General features: G+C 36.9%; 1 protein-coding gene across 1 annotated transcript; it reads right to left on the reverse strand.

The window, feature by feature from the left end:
- Positions 1-263: 263 nt before the first annotated feature.
- LOC118554011 (NKG2-F type II integral membrane protein-like) lies at positions 264-19,421 on the reverse strand. The gene is made up of 6 exons (XM_078074157.1): positions 19,212-19,421; positions 18,756-18,828; positions 18,232-18,285; positions 17,541-17,689; positions 616-719; positions 264-381 (listed from the first exon to the last, which is right to left on the reverse strand). Exons 1-6 carry the CDS (start codon positions 19,419-19,421, stop codon positions 264-266), a joined length of 708 nt encoding a protein of 235 aa, XP_077930283.1.
- Positions 19,422-20,722: the final 1,301 nt, after the last annotated feature.

Consider the following 20,722-nt stretch of genomic DNA (forward strand, 5'->3'; position numbering starts at 1 on the left):
CTTTGGGTGATAATGATGCATTACTGCAGGTTCATCCTTGTACCAAATGAACCATTTTAGTGAGTGTTGTTGATGATGGGAGAGGCCATCACTTGTGCGGATAGGGGCAATAGAGGAAATCTCTGTACCTTCTCTTAATTTTGTCATGAACCTAAAATTGCTCTAAAAAATAACATCTTAAAATATTCTGAGAAAGCAACCATATGGCTTTTGAAGAAATGAAAGATATGTTTTTTAGATGGTGAGATAGCATTATACCAAAATTAGGTAACTAATGTCTGGTGTTTACAAACATATGGTCTTAATTCTAAGCAGGAGTCATTAAAAAGTATGTTTGAGTCAAAGTTGAAATATGGACAATTCTTGTCACTCTCTGATGATCTGAAATACAGAGGATTACATCTCATTAATTTAGTAATATATACCATAATATTTTGATGAATAAATAATTTATTTTGACTAATAGTTATGTATCAAAATCAAAATATTTCCCATGTCATTGTTCTATGAAACACTGCAACATTTGTGTTTATCTAATTGTTCACATATTAATGTTTTTCCTTGTAAGATTAATTCTTTTATGTCATAAAATATAAACATTCTCAGGAAACTTACGTTTTGGAGGAGAAAGTTGAGCCTTTTGTCCACACAGGTAAATTATTATTGATTCTCTGGGAGCCTCTAATCCATGAGGAATGAGTGAAGAAGTTCAACAAATACTATGAGAAACAGATTTTATTAGAAGTCACATAGAAGCTCTTATACTCATTTGAATTTTGTAGTAACAATAAAGTTAATTCTTTCTTACTTTATAGTATCTGTGTATATCTATATATTTTGTACCACACTGGACACACTATAAAAGTATCTTACTAGGATTAAGTAAGCGAAGAAACTGACAAAAATAACAATTTTGGGTTTCTGATAAGTGACAAAAGGTTAAAAGTATTTTGTGAAACATTTACATTGGAAAAATCCTAGAGATTCAAGTAAGAAGAAGTACCTTGTAATTTTACTGTGTAGCACTGCTCCCATAACTCCCCCCCATCACCATAGCTCAGATCAAGAATTGTAGTTTTTACATTGGAAAAACTGCAAAAAGCAATGGTGCTTGTGCCACAGGGCAGACTTGATTAGAAGTTGGGAAGGGGGCAAAATAGCCCATTGATTTTCCAGCTCAAAGTGCTAATTTTGCTTGGTCACGATGAGGAAAACCCATTCTTTAATTAGTCAGAGCTTGTGGTCTTTGTGTCAAGCGCTCTGACTCCCATAAATATAATGGGAAGATACTATAAGGGAAAGTACAACGTAAGAGTTGACATGAACTCTCTACACACTCTTACTCTTGGCTAATGGAAAAAAAATATGCACATAGGAAGAGGAGACCAAGATGAACCCAGTAGAAAGTAAAAGCTGAAGGAGACTTAAGAACTACTAATAAAGTTATGAGCACTCCACTCCCCCCCCCCCCCCCCCCACACACATGCACACACATCACATTTCTGGGCATCAAAGGGATCGATCAACAGAATGAAAAGACAAAGTGGGAAAAAACAATTGCAAATCATATATCAAACAAGGGATTCATATCCAAAATATATAAGGAATACTACAACTCAGTAACAACAAAAACAAAAACCAAATAACCCAATCAAAAATGGGCAAAAGAATTAAATAGACATTTTTTTCTAAAGAAAATACATAAATGATTGAAAACCATATCAAAAGATGCTCAATATCACTAATGATCAGAGAAATGCAAATCAAAACCTCAATGAGATATCACCCCATACTCTTTAGGATGGATATTATAAAAAAAAATGTGTCAGTGAGGAGGTGGAAAAAGAGGACCCTTGTACACTGCTGTTGGGAATGTAAATTGGTCAGCCATTATGAAGAAGAGTATGGAATTTCTTTAAGAAATGAAAAATAGAATTACCATATGAATCATCAATTCCACATACATAATACATACATAAAATATTTGAAAGCAAGATTTCAAAGAGATAATTGTACACCCATGTGCACTGCAGCATTGTTCACAGGAGCCAAGTGGTAGAAGCAACTCAAATGTCCATCGATAGATGAATGGATCAAGAAAATAGTATGCATATAACAATGCAGTATTATTCAGCCTCGAAAAGTGAGGAAATCCTGTTACATGCTACAACATGGATGAAATTCCAGGACATTATGCTAATAAAAATAAGCCAGTCACACACACACACACATACAGACACACACACATACACATGCCAAAGTGTATCCTCCCATTTATATGAAGTATCTAAAGTAGTGAAACTGATAGATACAGAAGTAGAATGGTGATTACTAAGGCTTAAGGGGTACATGGAGGAGGGGAATTATTGTTCAATGAGTAACGAGGTCCAGTTTTACAAAGTGAAAAAGTTCTAGAGATCTGTTGGGCAATAATGTGAATATAGTGAGCACTCTAAACTGTGTGCTTAAAGTTGGTGAAGATGCATGATATAGTTAAATGTAATGTAAGATGTGAGATAGTGTATGATTCCCACTATATGACAGACTAGAGAAAACAAAACTATAGAGACAGTAAAAAGATCAGTGGTAGAGAGGGTTTAGTGGGGAAGGAAGGATGGATAGGTGGGGCACAGAGGATTTTTAAGGCAGTGAAACTATTCTATATAACTCCATAATAGTTGATACACATCATTACATCTCCAAACTCATAAAATGCACAATATCAAGAGCAAACTTTAAAGTATACTATGGTCTTTGGGTGATAAAAATGTGTCACTATATGTTTATCAATTGTAGCAAATGAACCACGTCACTGAGGAATATTGAGGGAGTCTATGCACTACACATGCATAGATATAGACAGTAAGGGAATACAGGAAATCTCTGTGCCTTGTCTGAGTTTTGCTACAAACCTAAAGCTGCTCTAAGAAAATAATCTATGTTTTTAACATGGGTAATGGGGTAAATTTTATGTTATGTGGTTTGGATGCCAGAACTTAAAAATAGAAAGACAAACAAACAAAAAGAAATGATCTTGACAGCAGTGAGAGAAAAACTAGTCATTACATTTAGGAAAATAACAATATGGTTAATAGATGAGTTCTCACCAGAAACAATGAAGAATAAAAGACAGGGAGAGTCAAATTCAGAGCTGAAAAAACAAAAAAAACAAACCTACTCCCCACACAAAAGAATCTAAAGCAAAACAAAATAAAACAAAATGTCTTGTCAAGGAAGAATTATAAATTCAGCAAAACAGTCTGTCAAAAAAGAAGGTGCATAAGGACCCCATGACATACACAAAACCTAAGAGAATTCCTTCTTTGTAGATCTGCCCTCCAAAAATATGCTTCAAGCTAAAAGTAGATAACACTAGATTGTAAAACAAATCTACAAAAATGAAAAAAGAATAGCAGAAATGGTAAATATGTCAGTAAATTTTGAAATCTGTATGTGTATTTTCCTCTCAGAATTGCTTTTGGAGATAAGATTATTTAAAGCCACCATTATAATGCCATATTGTTGAACCTATACTATATATGGATGCAACCTTGTGCTGGTATACGGGCACATGGGGGGGGGAAGAAAACACTTTTTCTTTCTAGTATTTGTTATTTTTGGGGGTGAAAATTCCCCAGGAATGCTTCATTTCACATCACCAATGTGAAATCATGAATGCAGTGTAGGAAAAGACATGCATGATGGGTGTTCAGAAACCAGTACTAGCTGGCTTCAGTAAGGCATGGTTAGAAGTACAGGTTTCTCACTCTATCTGAAAGTAGAGTATTCATCTGAAACTCTTTCCTAAGCTGAAATGATGTAAATTGAAGAAGCAGTTACCATTAATTTATATAGAAAGTTGTTGAACATTCCCTGATCCAAAAAATAACCTCTTTTAGGCTTTTCTGATACCTTAAGACACATCTTGTTAATAGATACACACAATAAATTGAGCTGAAGCACAGACCTTCAAAAACATGGTTGAAAGCTACACTTGATACTGGGATGCTGAGTATAGTTCCTGATGAAGGAACCTGATGGGGTCACTCTCACTGCTTAGGGTGTGTGCTCCCTCTATAACAAGAAATCTAGCACTGAACACAAGTCTCGCTTTTCACCTTTTTTTCATGAACCAAAAATCCCCTTTAGATTTCTGTTTTTCAGCAAATACTTGTACTAAGATAGGTCTTTCATAAAAGCAAAGTGACATAAAACAAATTTTTTGAAAAATTGAGGCATACATGTAATAGGGGGAAGAAAAGAGTTATGTTAGTGGTGATTTAATATATTTTATCAGAATTTAGTCAGAGTTAACTTGAAGTAGATGGCGACCAGTTAATAATATATGTGTGAAGAATGCCATCAGCAAGATGGAGGGTAGAGTGTCTAGTGGCCATCACCCCACAAAATACAGTAAGAACGATAACCAAACATGTCTCTTGAAACTAAAAATGGCTCAGGGAATGCTCTAGATAACAAAGAATCATCAGTATCCAAAATCTTTAAAGAACTTTTCATACTCAACACCCAAAAAACAAAAATCCAGTCAAGAAATGGGCAGAAGATATGAACAGATATTTCTTCAAAGAAGACATAAGAACAGGCAACAGACACATAAAAAAATGCTCAACATCACTCAGCATGAGGGAAATACAAATCAAAACCACAATGAGATACCACCTCACACTGGTCAGAATGGTTAAAATTAACAACTCAGGAAACAAGAAATTTTGGCGAGGATGTGGAAAAAGAGAAACCCTCTTACACTGTTGGTGGGAATGCAAATTGGTACAGCTATTCTGGAAAACAGTATGGAGGTTCCTCAAAAAGTTAAAAATAGAACTACCCTATGACCCAGCAATTGCACTACTAGGTATTTACCCAAAGGATACAAGCACAGTGATTCAAAAGGGCACTTGTACTCCAAGTTTATAGAAGTAATGTTTATAGAAGTAATGTTTATAGTACCACAATAGCCAAAATATGGAAAAAACCCAGAGGTCCATCAGCAGATGAATGGATAAAGAAGAGGTATATATATGAGATGGAATATTACTCAGCTATCAGAAAGAAAGAAAAAGAAGGAAATCTTACCATCTGCAACAACATGGATGAAACTAGAGTGTATTATGCTAAGCGAAAAAGTCAGTCAGAGAGGTTTAGGGAAAAGATGGCAGAGGAGTAGGGGACCCTATTCCAACTAGTCCCTGGAATTGAGCTGGATATCTACCAGACCACTCTGAACACCCATGAAATCAGCCTGAGATATAAGAAGATACATCTGGATCTCTACAAATAGAATATCGTAGGTGGTTGGTTTCAAGGTATGAAGCAGATACTGGAAGATAAATGGAGGGGGAGGGAGCCGTGGGGATCCTGCACCACCGGTGAGCAAAACTCTCCCATACTAGGGATGGGGCACAGATTCGCAGACCGGTAGCAGAGGGGAAAGGACTTTAGGGCAGCCCCCTGGATGGAAACCTGGAGTGGCAGGGCCACATGTGTGAAGTGGGGGCGGCTGGTGGTTTTAGAACCACAAAGGGCAGAGACGAGCCCCCGTGCTTGACCTGGAGGTGAGGACTGGGAGCCCAGCTGAGGGACGCACAACCCAGGATGCTGCAGTTTATAGTAGCACAGACAGAAAGGGAGATAGTGTGGCCTGGAGAGCTCACTGAAGAACAGACTGCGATCTCTCTGTTCTGAGGCAGAGGGTTGGAAACGAGCTCTTCTGCTCTGACTCTTGGAAGAGACATGGAAAGTCACCAGGGAAAGCTGCCAGAGAACAAAAGCCCCAAAAAACCAGTTTTCACTGAGCCCATCCCCCCCCACAGGGGGCAGGGCAACTCTGCCCAAACAGGGCTGCCTGAGTAACAGTGCCACAGCACCCCGTCCCCCCCCCCCCCAGAAGACAGGCTGGGAGAACAAGAGGCCAACAACCCTAAGGTCCCTATAAAACAGGTGCATCTTGCTTGGGTTGTGGCCAATAATTTGGACTCTGTACATTCCCTCAACCACCCCTCAACAGAATGACTAGGAGGAGGAACCCCCAAAATAAGAAACACTCAGAGACTGTGACTTCTGCCACAGATTTACAAATGGATACAGATATAACCAAGATGTCAGAAATGGAATTCAGGGTAGCAGTTGTGAAGACAACAGCTAGAATGGAGAAATCGATTAATGGCAACATAGAGTCTCTAAGCGCAGAAATGAAAGCTGAACTGGCAGAACTTAAAAATGCTATCAGTGAGATCCAATCTAATCTAGATACTCTAACAGCTAGGGTAAACAAGGCAGAAGAACGAATCAGTGATCTAGAAGACCCACTGATAGAAAAGACAGATAAAGAGGAGGCCATGGAGAAACAACTCAAAATCCATGAAAATAATCAGAGAAATAAGTGACACCATGAAACGTTCCAATGTCAGAATTATTGGGATCCCTGAGGGGGTGGAGAGAGAGAGAGAGAGGACTAGAAGATATATGTGAGCAAACTGTAGCTGAGAAGTTCCCTAATCTGGGGAATGAAACAAACATTTGTGTCCTAGAGGCAGAAAGGACTCCTCCCAAGATCAAGGAAAACAAACCAACACCCCAGCATGGAGTAGTAAAACTCACGAATCTTAGAACAAAGGAAACCATCTTAAGGGCAGTTAGGGGGAAGAGAGTCCTTACGTACAGATGGAGGAACATCAGAATAATGTCAGACCTATCCACAGAGACCTGGCAAACCAGAAAGGGCTGGTAAGACATATTCAGGGTATTAAATGAGAAGAACATGCAGCCAAGAATACTTTATCCGGCAAGGTTATCTTTCTGAATGGATGGAGAGGTGCAGAGCTTCCAAGACTGGCAGAAACTGAAAGAATATGTGACCACTAAGCCAGCCCTGCAAGAAATATTAACGGTTATATAGAACAGATATATAAAGGTTATATAGAACAGAAAGAGACAGTCTATAGAAACAAGGGCTTCACAGGCAACATGATCACAATAAATTCGTATCTTTCAATAATCACTCTCAACATGAACGGCCTAAAAACCGCACAGGGTTGCAGATTGGATAAAAGACAAGACCCATCCATATGCTGTCTACAAGAGACTCATTTGAACCTAAATATACATCCAGACTAAAAGTGAAGGGATGGAGATCCATCTTCCATGCCAACGGACCTCAAAAGAAAGCTGGGGTAGAAATTCTTAGACAAATTAAATTTTAAGCTAAAGACTGTAGTTTGAGACACAGAAGGACACTCTATCATTTTTAAAGGATCTATCCAACAAGAAGATCTAACAATTGTAAATATCTATGCCCCCAACACGGGAGCAGCCATCTACATAAGCCAACTGTTAACCAAAATAAAGAGTCATATTGATAATAATATGTTAATTGTAGGAGACCTCAATACTCCACTCTCAGCAATAGACAGATCATCCAAGCAGAAAATCAGCAAAGAAACAAGAGCTTTGAATGACACACTGGACCAGATGGACCTCAGAGATATATACAGAACATTCCACCCTAAAACCACAGAATACTCATTCTTCTCGAGTGCACACGGAACTTTCTCCAGAATAGATCACATACTGGGTCACAAATCAGGTGTCAACCAATACCAAAAGACTGAGATTATTCCCTGCATATTCTCCGACCATAATGCTTTAAAACTGGAACTCAATCACAAGAAAAAAATTGGAAGAAATTCAAACGTGGAAGCAAAAGACCACCCTGCTCAAGAATGTCTGGGTCAACCAGGAAATCAAAGAAGAACTTAAACAATTCCTGGAAACCAATGAGAACGAAAACACATTGGTCCAAAACCTATGGGATACTGCAAAGGCGGTCCTAAGGGGGAAATATGTAGCCATCCAAGCCTCACTCAAAAAAAATAGAAAAATCCCAAATACGCAAGCTAACTTTACAACTTAAAGAACTGGAGAAAGAACAACAAATAAAGCCTAAACCAAGCAGGAGAAGAGAAATAATTACGATTAGAGCAGAGATCAATGAATTAGAAACCAGAAACACAGTAGAAGAGATCAACGAAACTAGAAGCTGGTTCTTTGAAAGAATTAATAAGATCGATAAACCACTGGCCAGACTTATCCAAAAGAAAAGAGAAAGGACCCAAATTAATAAAAATATGAATGAAAGGGGAGAGCTCACGACTAACACCAAGGGAATAGAAACAATTATTAGAAATTATTATCAACCACTATATGCCAATAAATTAAGCAACCTGGAAGAAATGGACGCCTTCCTGGAAACCTATAAACTGCCAAGACTGAAACAGGAAGAAAATGACAACCTGAATAGGCCAATAAGCAGTAACCAGATTGAAGAAGTGATCAAAAACCTCCCAAAAAACAAGAGTCCAGGGCCTGATGGATTCCCTGGAGAATTCTACCAAACATTCAAAGAAGAAATAATATCTATTCTCCTGAAGCTGTTTCAAAAAATAGAAACAGAAGGAAAGCTTCCACACTCACTCTATGATTTCATATGAATGGAATCCAGCATTACCTTAATCCCCAAACCAGGCAAAGACCCCATCAAAAAGGAGAATTTCAGACCGATAGCCCTGATGAATGTGGATTCCAAAATTCTCAACAAAATCCTAGCTAATAGGATGCAACAATACATTAAAAGGATGATCCACCAGGACCAAGTGGGATTTATCCCCAGGATGCAAGGGTGGTTCAGCATTTGCAAATCAATCAGTGTGATAGAACACATTAATAAGAAGAGAGAGAAGAACCATATGGTCCTCTCAATTGATGCAGAAAAAGGGTGTGACAAAATACAGATCCTTTCCTGATTAAAACTCCTCAGAGTATAGGGATAGAGGAAATATTCCTCAAGTTCATAAAATCCATCTATGAAAAACCCACAGCGAATATCATTCTCAATGGGGAAAAGCTGAGAGCCTTTCCCTTAAGATCAGGAACATGTCAAGGATGCCCACTCTCACTACTATTGTTCAACATAGTACTAGAAGTCCTAGCAACAGCAATCAGACAACAAAATAAATAAAATGTATTTAAATTGGCAGAGAAGAAGTCAAACTCTCTCTCTTCGCAGATGACATGATACTTTATGTGGAAAACCCAGAAGACCCCACCCACAAATTACTAGAACTCATACAGCAATTCAGTAATGTGGCAGGATACAAAATCAATGCACAGAAATCAGTTGCTTTCTTATACACTAACAATGCAACTGTAGAAAGAGAAATTAGAGAAACTATTCCATTTACAATAGCACCAAAAACCATAAGATACCTCAGAATAAACCTAACCAAAGAGGTAAAGGATCTAAACTCTAGGAACTACAGAACACTCATGAAAGAAATTGAAGACACAAAAGATGGAAAAACATTCCATGCTCATGGATCGGAAGAATAAATATTGTTAAAATGTCTATGCTGCCCAGAGCCATCTATACCTTCAACGCCATCCTGATCAAAATTCCAATGACATTTTTCAAAGTACTGGAACAAACAATCCTAAAATTTATATGGAATCAGAAAAGACCCTGAATCGCCAAGAAAATGTTGAAAAAGAAAAACAAAGCTGGGGGCATCACGTTACCTGATTTCAAGTTATATTACAAAGCAATGATCACCAAGACAGCATGGTACTGGCACAAAAACAGACATATAGACCAATGGAACAGAATAGAGAGCCCAGATATGGACCCTCAACTCTATGGTCAAATAATCTTCGACAAAGCAGGAAAAAATATGCAATGGAAAAAAGACAGTCTTTTCAATAAATGGTGCTGGGAAAATTGGACAGCCACATGCAGAAGAATGAAACTTGACCATTCTCTAATACCATACACAAAGATAAACTCAAAATGAATGAAAGACCTCAATGTGAGACAGGAATCCATCAAAATCCTAGAGGAGAACATAGGCAGTAACCTCTTTGACATCGCCCACAGCAACTTCTTTCAAGATACATCTCCAAAGGCTAGTGAAACAAGCAAAAATGAACTTTTGGGACTTCATCAAGATAAAAAGCTTCTGCACCGCCAAGGAAACAGTCAACAAAACAAAGAGGCAACCCACAGAATGGGAGAAGATATTTGCAAATGACACTACAGATAAAGGGCTGGTATCCAAGATCTATAAAGAACTTCTCAAACTCAACACCCAAAAAACAAAGAATCAAGTCCAAACACGGGCAGAAGACATGAACAGACACTTCTCCAAAGAAGACATACAAATGGCTAATAGACACATGAAAAAATGTTCATCATCATCAGCCATCAGGGAAATCCAAATCAAAACCACACTGAGATACCACCTTACACTAGTCAGAATGTCAAAAATGGACAGGGAAAGAAACAACAAATGTTGGAGAGGTTGTGGAGAAAGGGGAACCCTCTTACACTGTTGGTGGGAATGCAAGTTGGTACAGCCCCTTTGGAAAACAGTGTGGAGGTTCCTCAAAAAATTAAAAATAGAGCTACCCTATGACCCAGCAATTGCACTACTGGGTATTTATCTCAAAGACACGGATGTAGTGAAAAGAAGGGCCATATGCACCCCAATGTTCATAGCAGCAATGTCTGCAATAGCCAAACTGTGGAAAGAGCCGAGATGCCCTTCAACAGATGAATGGATAAAGATGTGGTCCATATATACAATGGAATATTATTCAGCCATCAGAAAAGATGAATACACCCAACTTTTATATCAACATGCTAAGTGAAAGTGATTATGCTAAGTGAAAAAAGTCAAGCAGAGAAAATCAATTATCATATGCTTTCACTTATTTGCGGAACGTAAGGAATAGCATGGAAGAACTTAGGAGAAGGAAGGGACAAATGAAGGGGGGCAATCAGAGGAGGAGACGAACCATGAGAGACTATGGACTCTGAGAAACAAACTGAGGGTTTTAGAGGGGAGGGGGGTGGGGTGATGCGTTAGCCCGTTGATAGGTATTAAGGAGGGCACGCACTGCATGGAGCACTGGGTGTTATACGAAAACAATGAATCATGGATCACTACATCAAAAACTAATGATGTATTGTATGGTGGCTAACATAATATAATTAAATTTAATTTAATTAAAAACAGAAAAGAAAAAGTCAGAGAAAGACTGATACCATATGATTTCACTCTTATGTAGAATTTAAGAAACAAAACAGATGAACATAGGGGAAGGGAAGGAAAAATAAAATAATATGAAAACAGAGAGGGAGGCAAAGCATAATGACTCTTAACTATGTGATACAGACTGAGGGTTGCTGGAGGGGAGATGGGTTTGGTGATGGGGTAACTGCATGATGGGCACTAAGGAGGGTACTTGAAATGATGAACACTGGGTGTTGTATGCAACTGAGGAATCACTGGATTCTTCCTCTGACACTAATAATAAAATGTTAATTAAATTGAATTTAAAAAATTTTAAAAAAATAAAGCCAAAAAACAAAGAAACATCAAAAACCTGGTGGAGCTCAAAAACCCAGGATAGCTAAATAAAGAAAGCATTTTACCTGCATGACCCAAACCTCCAGCTGAGAGCTGCTTTGCACCTGGAGGAATACATTCAGAGGGAGTCACTACATGGAGAGAAGAGGAACAGGAGAACCCAGCAAGCTTCACCTTTGTGGACATCAGCAGCTTTTGCAACAGAGTTGCCCACAAATGCTGATCCCCTCTGATGGAGCAGCACAGAGTGCCCCAGTCCCCTGCATCTACTCCCAGAGGCTGGAGCTGTTGCTATGGGGAGACTGGCCTTCAGGGGTCCCAGGTGCTGCTCTTAGGGACTGGGCAGCATTGCATCTCACTATATACAGTATTAGAGCTGACTCTGATTTTTGCCTACTCCTAGTCCCAAGTTGGGGCCTTGTCTCAACATTATCAGGGTAGCTTCTGCTGACCTGACCCCTGCCCCCAGGTCATAAGACATGCTTTGATTGCCACTAGTGGTGCATGCTGCTGCTTCCCTGTGCCGTGTCATGACACTCGGTCTTCATTGTAAAGGGTGCTCTGAACTCCATCCCCATCCCAGGCCTGGACTCTGAGCTGCAATTGCTAGCACCAAGTTGCTGCTGCCTGGACACTTTCCTCCACCTATGGTAGCTCAAGGCTCTGACCCATCATTGCTCAGGCCAAGCTCCCACTGCCTTGAGTCCCATCTCATAGGTCCCATAGCAGGGCTCTGAGTCTTCATTGGTGGTACTGTATTGTCACATCCCAAGATACACTTTCAGCTCCCGGGTCACAGCTTGAACTGTTAGGGGGGCTAGGCTGCTAAAGCTCTATGTCCAACTCCCTGGGTCCTGACACATGGCTTGAACAAACCTCCACTGGATCATGCTGCCGCTATCTTGTGACTGTTACTCAGGACAGAGTTGAAACTTGGACTTACTGTCCTCAGACTATGCTGACACTATACGCTGTCCCCCAGGCCTAAGCCCCCACTGAACCTCGTCATCCCAGAGCCCATGTCACTGCTACATTCCTCCAGCCAGCCAGAGTCACATGGTGAGCCTCTGAGATGCAAGTACAGTTTCCAGGGAATATGTGCACATGTCTCCACCCCAGACCCCAGTGCCACGGCCACAGCAAGTGAAGCTGTGCACCAACATGCAGTTGCTATGGTGGTTCTATGTGTGCCTGATCCTGGATGACGCTCCAATACTGCGCTGAGAGCTCTGAGGTCAGCATGCCATACCAGACACCAGAAAGGATCCTCTCAGCAAGAACTTCTTCCCATGGATGAGACAGGAGAGAGTGGGATGATATGTTTAACATGATCAAAGGGAAAATGACCTGTCAACCAAGAACACCTCACTCATCAAATCTGTCATTCAGAAATGAAGAAGAGATAGACTTTGCCAGCATCCCCAAGGATGGTGTGTCAAAGTTTTAACTCTCACTGCAGATGGCAGTCAGAGGAGAGCAGCAGTGTGACCCCAGTGGTGGTCGGTTAATGTCACGTGCAGAAGAAATTTGAACTATTAGACCTGCTCTAGAGAAATGCTAAAGTGAATTCTTTAGGTTGAAATAAAGAGACATAAATATATCAAATGAACATATTGTATGCCTTAAATTTATACAATTTATATGTCAATTACATCTCAGTAAAAAACCCACAAAGAATATATTTGTAAAACCTACAGCTCCTACTAAGGAAATAACTTAAGAATATAGCTAAGACATAATGGAGGAATTAAAATAGAACACTAAAATAATATATGTCTAATACAAAATATGTCAGATAAGGTGGAAGAGAAACAAAAACATAAGCATAGAATAAATAGCAAAATGGCAGACCTAAATACAATTATCCTAATAATGACATTCATGTGAATTAAATAAATATTCCAATCAAAAGATAGAAATTTTCTCCCAAATGAAAAGGTAAGATCCATCTATATGCTCTATGTAACAGACACACGTTAGACTCAAAGGCACAAATAGGTGTAAGTAAAAGGATAACAAAAGAGCTACTCTACAAAGAGTCACCCCATAAGTAAGCAGAAATGGCTATTCTAATATCAAACTAGCTGTTAAAACAAGAAATATTATCAGAAATTTAAAAAAAAATTTCAACATGTTAAGGCTGTCAATATAAGAGGAAAATAAAGCAATTATAAACATATATTATTCACCTAACAACAGAACCCTCAAACACATGAAATAGAAACTGACAGATTTGGAAGGATAAATAAACAATTCAGTGAGTATAGTTGGAGATTTAAAAGCTCTTCCATCAGTAAGTGAGAGAATAGCTAGTCACAAAATCAGGAGGCCTATGGAAGACTGTCAAAACACCAGGAACCAGCTTGACATAACTGACATATATAGAAAGTATTCTTGTAGGACATAAACAGGGATCAAACATTAAAAGGATGGAAATTTTCAAAGTATATTCTCTGAAGACAAAGGAATAAATTTAAAGCAACAACAGAAAGAAATTTGGGGAATTTCCAAACATGTGGAAAGTGACACACTACTGAAGAATTTACAGTTCAAAGATGAAATCTGTGAAAATACCTTGTACTGGATGATACTAAACAGAATATATCAAAACTCTTAGGGTGGAACTAAAGTGGTGTTTAGAGACAATTCGTAGTTTTGTCACTTATACTCAAAAGGAAGAATGTTATAAATGCATGAGCTGAGTAGCTTCCTTCTCAAGGAGCTGTACAGAGAAGAGCCAATTAAAGATATAGAAAGAAAAAATGATAAACATATTTAACTGAAAGGTGATTGTGATGTATGTAGAATAACTCACAATAGCCAATACCCAAATATTCAAGGGCATCAGCAATAGCATAGATGGATACATTGTAGTTGAATCAGACAACGGAGCGGAAAGGATTATGGACAGTTTACAACTTCATGAAACTATGTGGATGAATTGCACAAGTTTAGCTTCACCTGAAAGAGCCAAAAATAAAGTGTGCATACTGTATGATTCCATTTACATAAAGTGTTTTTAAAATGAAGATAAGAACAAGAAAGGGACATTCTGCAATGCTGATAAAATTTATTTTCTCATTCTGTGTGATGGTGACACTTGAAAATTCAGCCCTCTGTTGTTGGCATGTATAACATTGCATTCACCTGTATGTACATTATACCACAATAAAATTATCATAAGAGAATATTATGAAAATATGCAAACATATTTAAAGCTAGACATAAAATTGAAAAAAATCCTACCAAATACAACTTGTGGAAACTAAAACAAAATTAAACAAAAACATCAGAAATGTCTTACAACTTCTAATACCATTTTATCTGTAATGCAGAAAGCATTTTACACTCAGTTACAGAATATTTAGATGTTTATGAATGAAGAAAAATGTAATGCCAATGAAATACCAAAAAGAAACCCTTGTAGGGTAGAAGAAAGGGGCTGGGGCGCCTGGGTGGGTCAGTCGGTTAAGCGGCTACCTTCGGCTCAGGTCATGATCCCAGGTCCTGGGATCAAGCCCCGGCATCGGGCTCCCTGCTCAGCGGGAAGTCTGCTTCTCCCTCTCCCACTCCCCCTGCTTGTGTTCCCTCTCTCGCTGTGTCTCTCTCTGTCAAATAAATAAATAAAATCTTCAAAAAAAAAAAAGAAAAAAGAAAAAAGGGGCTAATACATTATGTGTTATGTGCATTTTGATGGAAATACTAAAAAAAAGGAAATTACATGTTAATGGCAATCATAAATAGATTTGGACAATGTGTAAAAATAAAAGATTGTGACATAAATAGATTTACTGAAGCAATACCATGTTGGATTTACATTTGAAATGCCATAAACTTTATCTGTCGTATTAGCAGACTAAAGAAGATCAAGTCATGTAATTTCTCTGATGTAAAAGGCAACTGATAAAACTAATATCCATTCTTAATTTTAAAAAGTATTTAGAAAGATAGAAATAAAGAGGGAACATCTAGGGCAAAGTTCTAGAGTAGGTATGATAACTCTGAAAAAGAACTATAATGGATATACTGTTTACACAAAGGATGGTTTTTAAGTATGAAATTGACATAAAAATACATAGCGCGGTTAATGAAACAGATTAGAGAGTACAAAATGTACCCACATATATATGGAGTGGAGATTTCAAGAAGGATGCAAAGTCAGTTAGTGGAGGAAGTAAAATCTTTTCAACAAATGTTATGGATGAGCACTGGGTGTTGTATGTAAGTGATGAATCACTAAATTCTACACCTGAAACTAATACTGCACTGTATGTTAACTAACTGGAATTAAAATGAAAACTTGAAAAAGAAAAACAAAATGAAATTGTTTTGGAAACAATTCAGTATCAAATAATATTAATATTTATATACCTTATAGTATATAAAGATGCTAATGCTAAAAATTGCTCATACATAAATGTAAACTATAAAATTTCAAGGATATATATAACACACATTACCTAAAGTGGGCCAGAGATTTCTTAAAAAGAATACCAAAAACCTGATCCATAATAGAAGAATTGATGAATCAGGACAATTTCTACTCTTTGAAGAGAAAAGAAAGATAAATCATAGACTTCAGAGAAAATATTTACAAATCATACATCTCATAAAAGACTTGCTGCCAGGATACTTAATGAATTCTCAAAATACAATAACAAAAATTAAAAATATAACCCAAATATTTCAATAGTTAACTTCATCAAAAAACATATATGGATGGCAAATAAGTACAGGAAAATATGCTCAACACTATTAGTCTTAGGAACATTCAAATTAAAACCACTACAAATCAGACTTCCTGTTCTGGAAAGATAGAGAAGATAAACTTTTTGGTATTCTTTCTACCAAATATAGCTAAAACCCCTGGACAGTATTTACGAGACAACACAAGAAGATTCAGACAGGTGATGAGAAAGCTGACAGACTTGGCACTCTAGACCTAAGAAATGACATGGCTGTGAGTGCCTTGGAATTTCTCTTTACCTCACATATACCAGATTGGTGACAGAGAGGCTGGCAACCCCAGACCCCAATGGGGACAGACAAAAGTCCCCAAGATGTTTTTTCTCTCCAGTGAAAATAATGAGAAAAAGTCCTGTTAGGAAACAGAAAATTTTTAGACACTAAGTGCATTATCCCTATCAAAAACCATTGACTATTATCCAACAAAAATATCACTCAGGAATGCAGGAGAAATCAAGACATTCTATGATAAAGGAGAACTATGAAAATTATGAAACCCACTTTGAAAGAACTGCTAAAGGGAACTATCTAAACAGAAATTAAAAGATAAAAGAAGGAATCTTGGATCATCAGGAAGAAAGAGAACAAAAGAAAGAATAAAACTATCACTAGGTCTAATGGAATTTGTTTCACCTATTGTGTTGTCTAAATTGTTTGATAGTTGAAGCAAAATTATCAGTTGAAGCCAAATTTTAACATCATGTGATTCTCAATGTAAGTAGAGAAATATTTAGGAAAATTATAAGTAGACACAGTAAGGGAAGATAAGGCTCTATATTTTACTTAAAGTGCTGTGGTTGTGATAGACTGTAGACTGTGATATATGTGTATATGATTATCTATATAAAGATATCTAATATCTATATTATTTATATAAAGCAGATTAGAGCACATATGACATATATATGTTTATATATATAAAGTTATTTGTAAAGAAAAGATCTACTTTGGTATAAATTATACTCCATCAATTAGGTGATGATGTAGAAAAGTGTAACCTTTAATTTTATCTGAAAGCATCACAAACAGAGCATCACAAAAAATAAATTCCCAAGGGGTCATAAATTCTATTTAAGAGTTAAAAAATAAAGAAATAAAGAAAAATAGATAAATCCTAGAGAGTAACATAGGAAATTATATTCATGTACTTTGACTAACTTCTGAAAAAGTCCAAAGCAATCACCAAAATGATAAATTGGACTAGAGTAACATTAATAAATTTTCTCATTAAAAGACTCCAATTTCAGAGTAAAAATGCAAGTCACAGAGTCAAAAATCTATTTGCATCTTATAAACTCAGAAAAGAGCTCATATCCAAAATATGACAAGGACTGGAAACATTTGAAATCTTACCATGTCCTCTTTATCTACGTAGAGCAGGTTAGAGTTGTTAGAAGCACAGGACGTCAAACTCTCATTCCATGATTTTCTTTCAGTGTTAACGTAATAGCAATTGTTGGAGTATGTAAACCACTCTTTTGGACAATGGCCACAGTGATAAACTAAAGAAAGATTATGAGATATCATCCAAAAGTACCTTGAATATTAACAAATTCAAATAAATTTACATACTCACATATGTATACACATATGTGTGCATAACATATATGGATATATGTACACTCACAGGATGGTACAAATAGAACAAAATATGCTTACACACACTCATCAGAGAATGGTCAGCCTATCATTCCCTAATTTATGTGTTCATATAAAGCAAACACACAAGAATATCCATCTCTACATGTCCTGAGAGTCACTGAACAAAACCACTATTTTAGAATAGTAAAATGATTTATCTCTTATCATGTTATAGCAGGAGGCAATTTGAGACAATTGGTAATAATGGATATGGGGATTTAAATGAGTATTTCTTCAGATTGTTACATTAGAAGTAGCACTCTCCTATAATCATTATTTCTGAAAGTTTATTACATGATTTTCTAATTTATTTTCCCCAGAAGAATCTATTATCATCTTTTCCTAGCCTAAGAGAGAGATAAAATAGAAACTATACTAATATCAAATTTTGAAAATTATGTACCTTTTGGGATCCTTGTTTCCAGGGACGTTTGGTTCTGCTCCATTCCTTCAGTAACTAGAAAAATTAAAACAATCTTCATAAAACTTAATATTAAACTAAATAAATCATAATGATTTGAGTTTCTTAGTTTGAAATTTGGTGTATTTAGAATGAAAAATGCTGTAATAAAATTGATTTTACCAGTAAGTAATTAATGAAGTAATGAATGTGTGGGGGAAAATGTTTCAAAAGCCTAAAGAATCAAATCTCACCACTTCTTACAGTATTTGGTTTACACAATCTCAAGAATTAACTTGTGTATTTCTCAATAAAGTCTCTGCTATAACTTCTCTTTGAGTCATGAAATCTGAACATATTTGTAATACTCTCTACATTATTGTTATTTCTAATGTGACAAATTTAAAATAACCATTCCAAAGTTAGAGCAAAATGAGATAATACAATTCCATAATGTTATGCAATATTTCGAGGCACTGATCATTAAAGTGAAAAATTCCCTTGTAGTCATTCAAACACTTACTTACAGGGAATAACAGCTATTGTGACCACGGTGGACATCAAGACAAGGCAGATGATTCCCAGGATCCCAGCAATGAGCTTCCCTGGACATGAATAAATAGTAGGAAGAGAAATGAAAATGCTGAGAAAGGATGGGCAGAAATAATCCTTTAAGAAATTTACATACAAGAGAACCAAGCATGCTCAGAGAGTCACATATAAAAATTTGGAACCCAAACCCCTATCTACCATTGTAATCTTCTCTCAGAATATATCATTACATTTGGAGTAAATATATTACCCCATGAGATGGTAAAGACGAATTACAACAATGCCTGAACAGTTAGTCCTCAGATTTCAATTACAATACCGTACTTCTACTCCACTCTCTATATCATCACAAATAAAAAATATGGGAGATCATTCCCTACTCATTCCCTACACCCCCGCACCCCAACTAAACATCATAATACAGCTTATACTGTGTGTGTATTAAATGTTTTACCTTTACAGTGAGAGTTTTTGTCCTTCCCTTGAAGATCCTGAGAAGCATTTTGAAGATTTAATTCTGCATAGGTTATTTCCTGTTCAGTTACTGAAATGGAACTTTTAGTGCCCTTAGCTTTCATTTGATGTCTTTTTGAGCCCTTAACCTGATTGAGTTCTGCATAGGTAACTCCTTGGTTATTCATCTCTGCAGCTGTGTGGTATCAGACACAGTGCTGAATGGAACTGTACTGAAGGACTTGATGAATAGAATATGCAATAACAAGATTGCTAGGACAGTCACACTGGGTGGAGTGTGTGGTGAGTGATAGTATTCATTTGCTGTTGAACATGTAAAATCTGGTACTAGTTTCCTTAGAGCTTTAAAGAAGTGTTTCATGATAGAATAAGTTGTTTTAAAATAATACACTATATGTTAAAAAAAAAAAGATAGTAGGAAGGGAAAAATTAAGGGGGGAAATCGGAGGGGGAGATGAACCAGAGTATGGACTCTGAGAAAAAAACTGAGCGTTCTGGCGGGGGGGGGGGGGGGGGGGGGGTGATGGGTATTTTTTTTTTTAAAGATTTTTTATTTATTTATTTGAGAGAGAGAATGAGATAGAGAGAGCACGAGCAGGGGGAGGGTCAGAGGGAGAAGCAGACTCCCCGCTGAGCAGGGAGCCCGATGCGGGACTTGATCCCGGGACTCCAGGATCATGACCTGAGCTGAAGGCAGTCGCTTAACCAACTGAGCCACCCAGGCGCCCCAGGTGATGGGTATTAAAGAGGGCACATACTGAATGGAGCACAGGGTGTTATATACAAATCATGGAACACTACATCCAAAACTGATGATGTTATGTATGGTGATTAACATAACATAATAAAATAAAATTTAAAAAAATCTTTAAAAATAAAAAAATTAAAAAAAGAATAAGTTGTTTTACAATGATATTCTGTGTTTGACACAATAGTTATTGGTTGGAATAAGGTAAAGCAATAAATTTGTGAACAAGAAAGGGATTAGTGAATAATATTGTCCTTACTAATGTGAGGTCAGATTCCACAGAAACATGTCAACACTATTAGAATAACTGGCTTAAAATTAAAATGCTGCATTAGAAAAAAATGTTGCACCTACTTTTTTGACAATTTTTAAATCCATATTGGTTAAAAATTGAGTGCTCTAAGATTGGGGTATACTAGTTTTAGCACAAATAGGAATTTCCTGTAGTAATTGACTTTTATTTAGGACTTACATTTCTTTACTAAAAGGTAATGCATTGCTATCAAGTCAATTTTTATTTTGAATAATTGTAGAGTTCTGAGAAATGGTTAAATTTCAAAAGAAAGATTTTATATATTGAAAAATGTCACATGACACAATAAACTTATTGGAAACCTGAACAACACTGAAAACAAAGACCAAAATATATTTTTTAAAAGTACTTATATAACACCATAAATTGACAATTGATTTAATGATAAAGATATGAAATCATAAAAT

Source organism: Halichoerus grypus, chromosome 6, assembly GCF_964656455.1.
Source record: "Halichoerus grypus chromosome 6, mHalGry1.hap1.1, whole genome shotgun sequence".
Lineage (NCBI taxonomy): Eukaryota > Metazoa > Chordata > Mammalia > Carnivora > Phocidae > Halichoerus > Halichoerus grypus.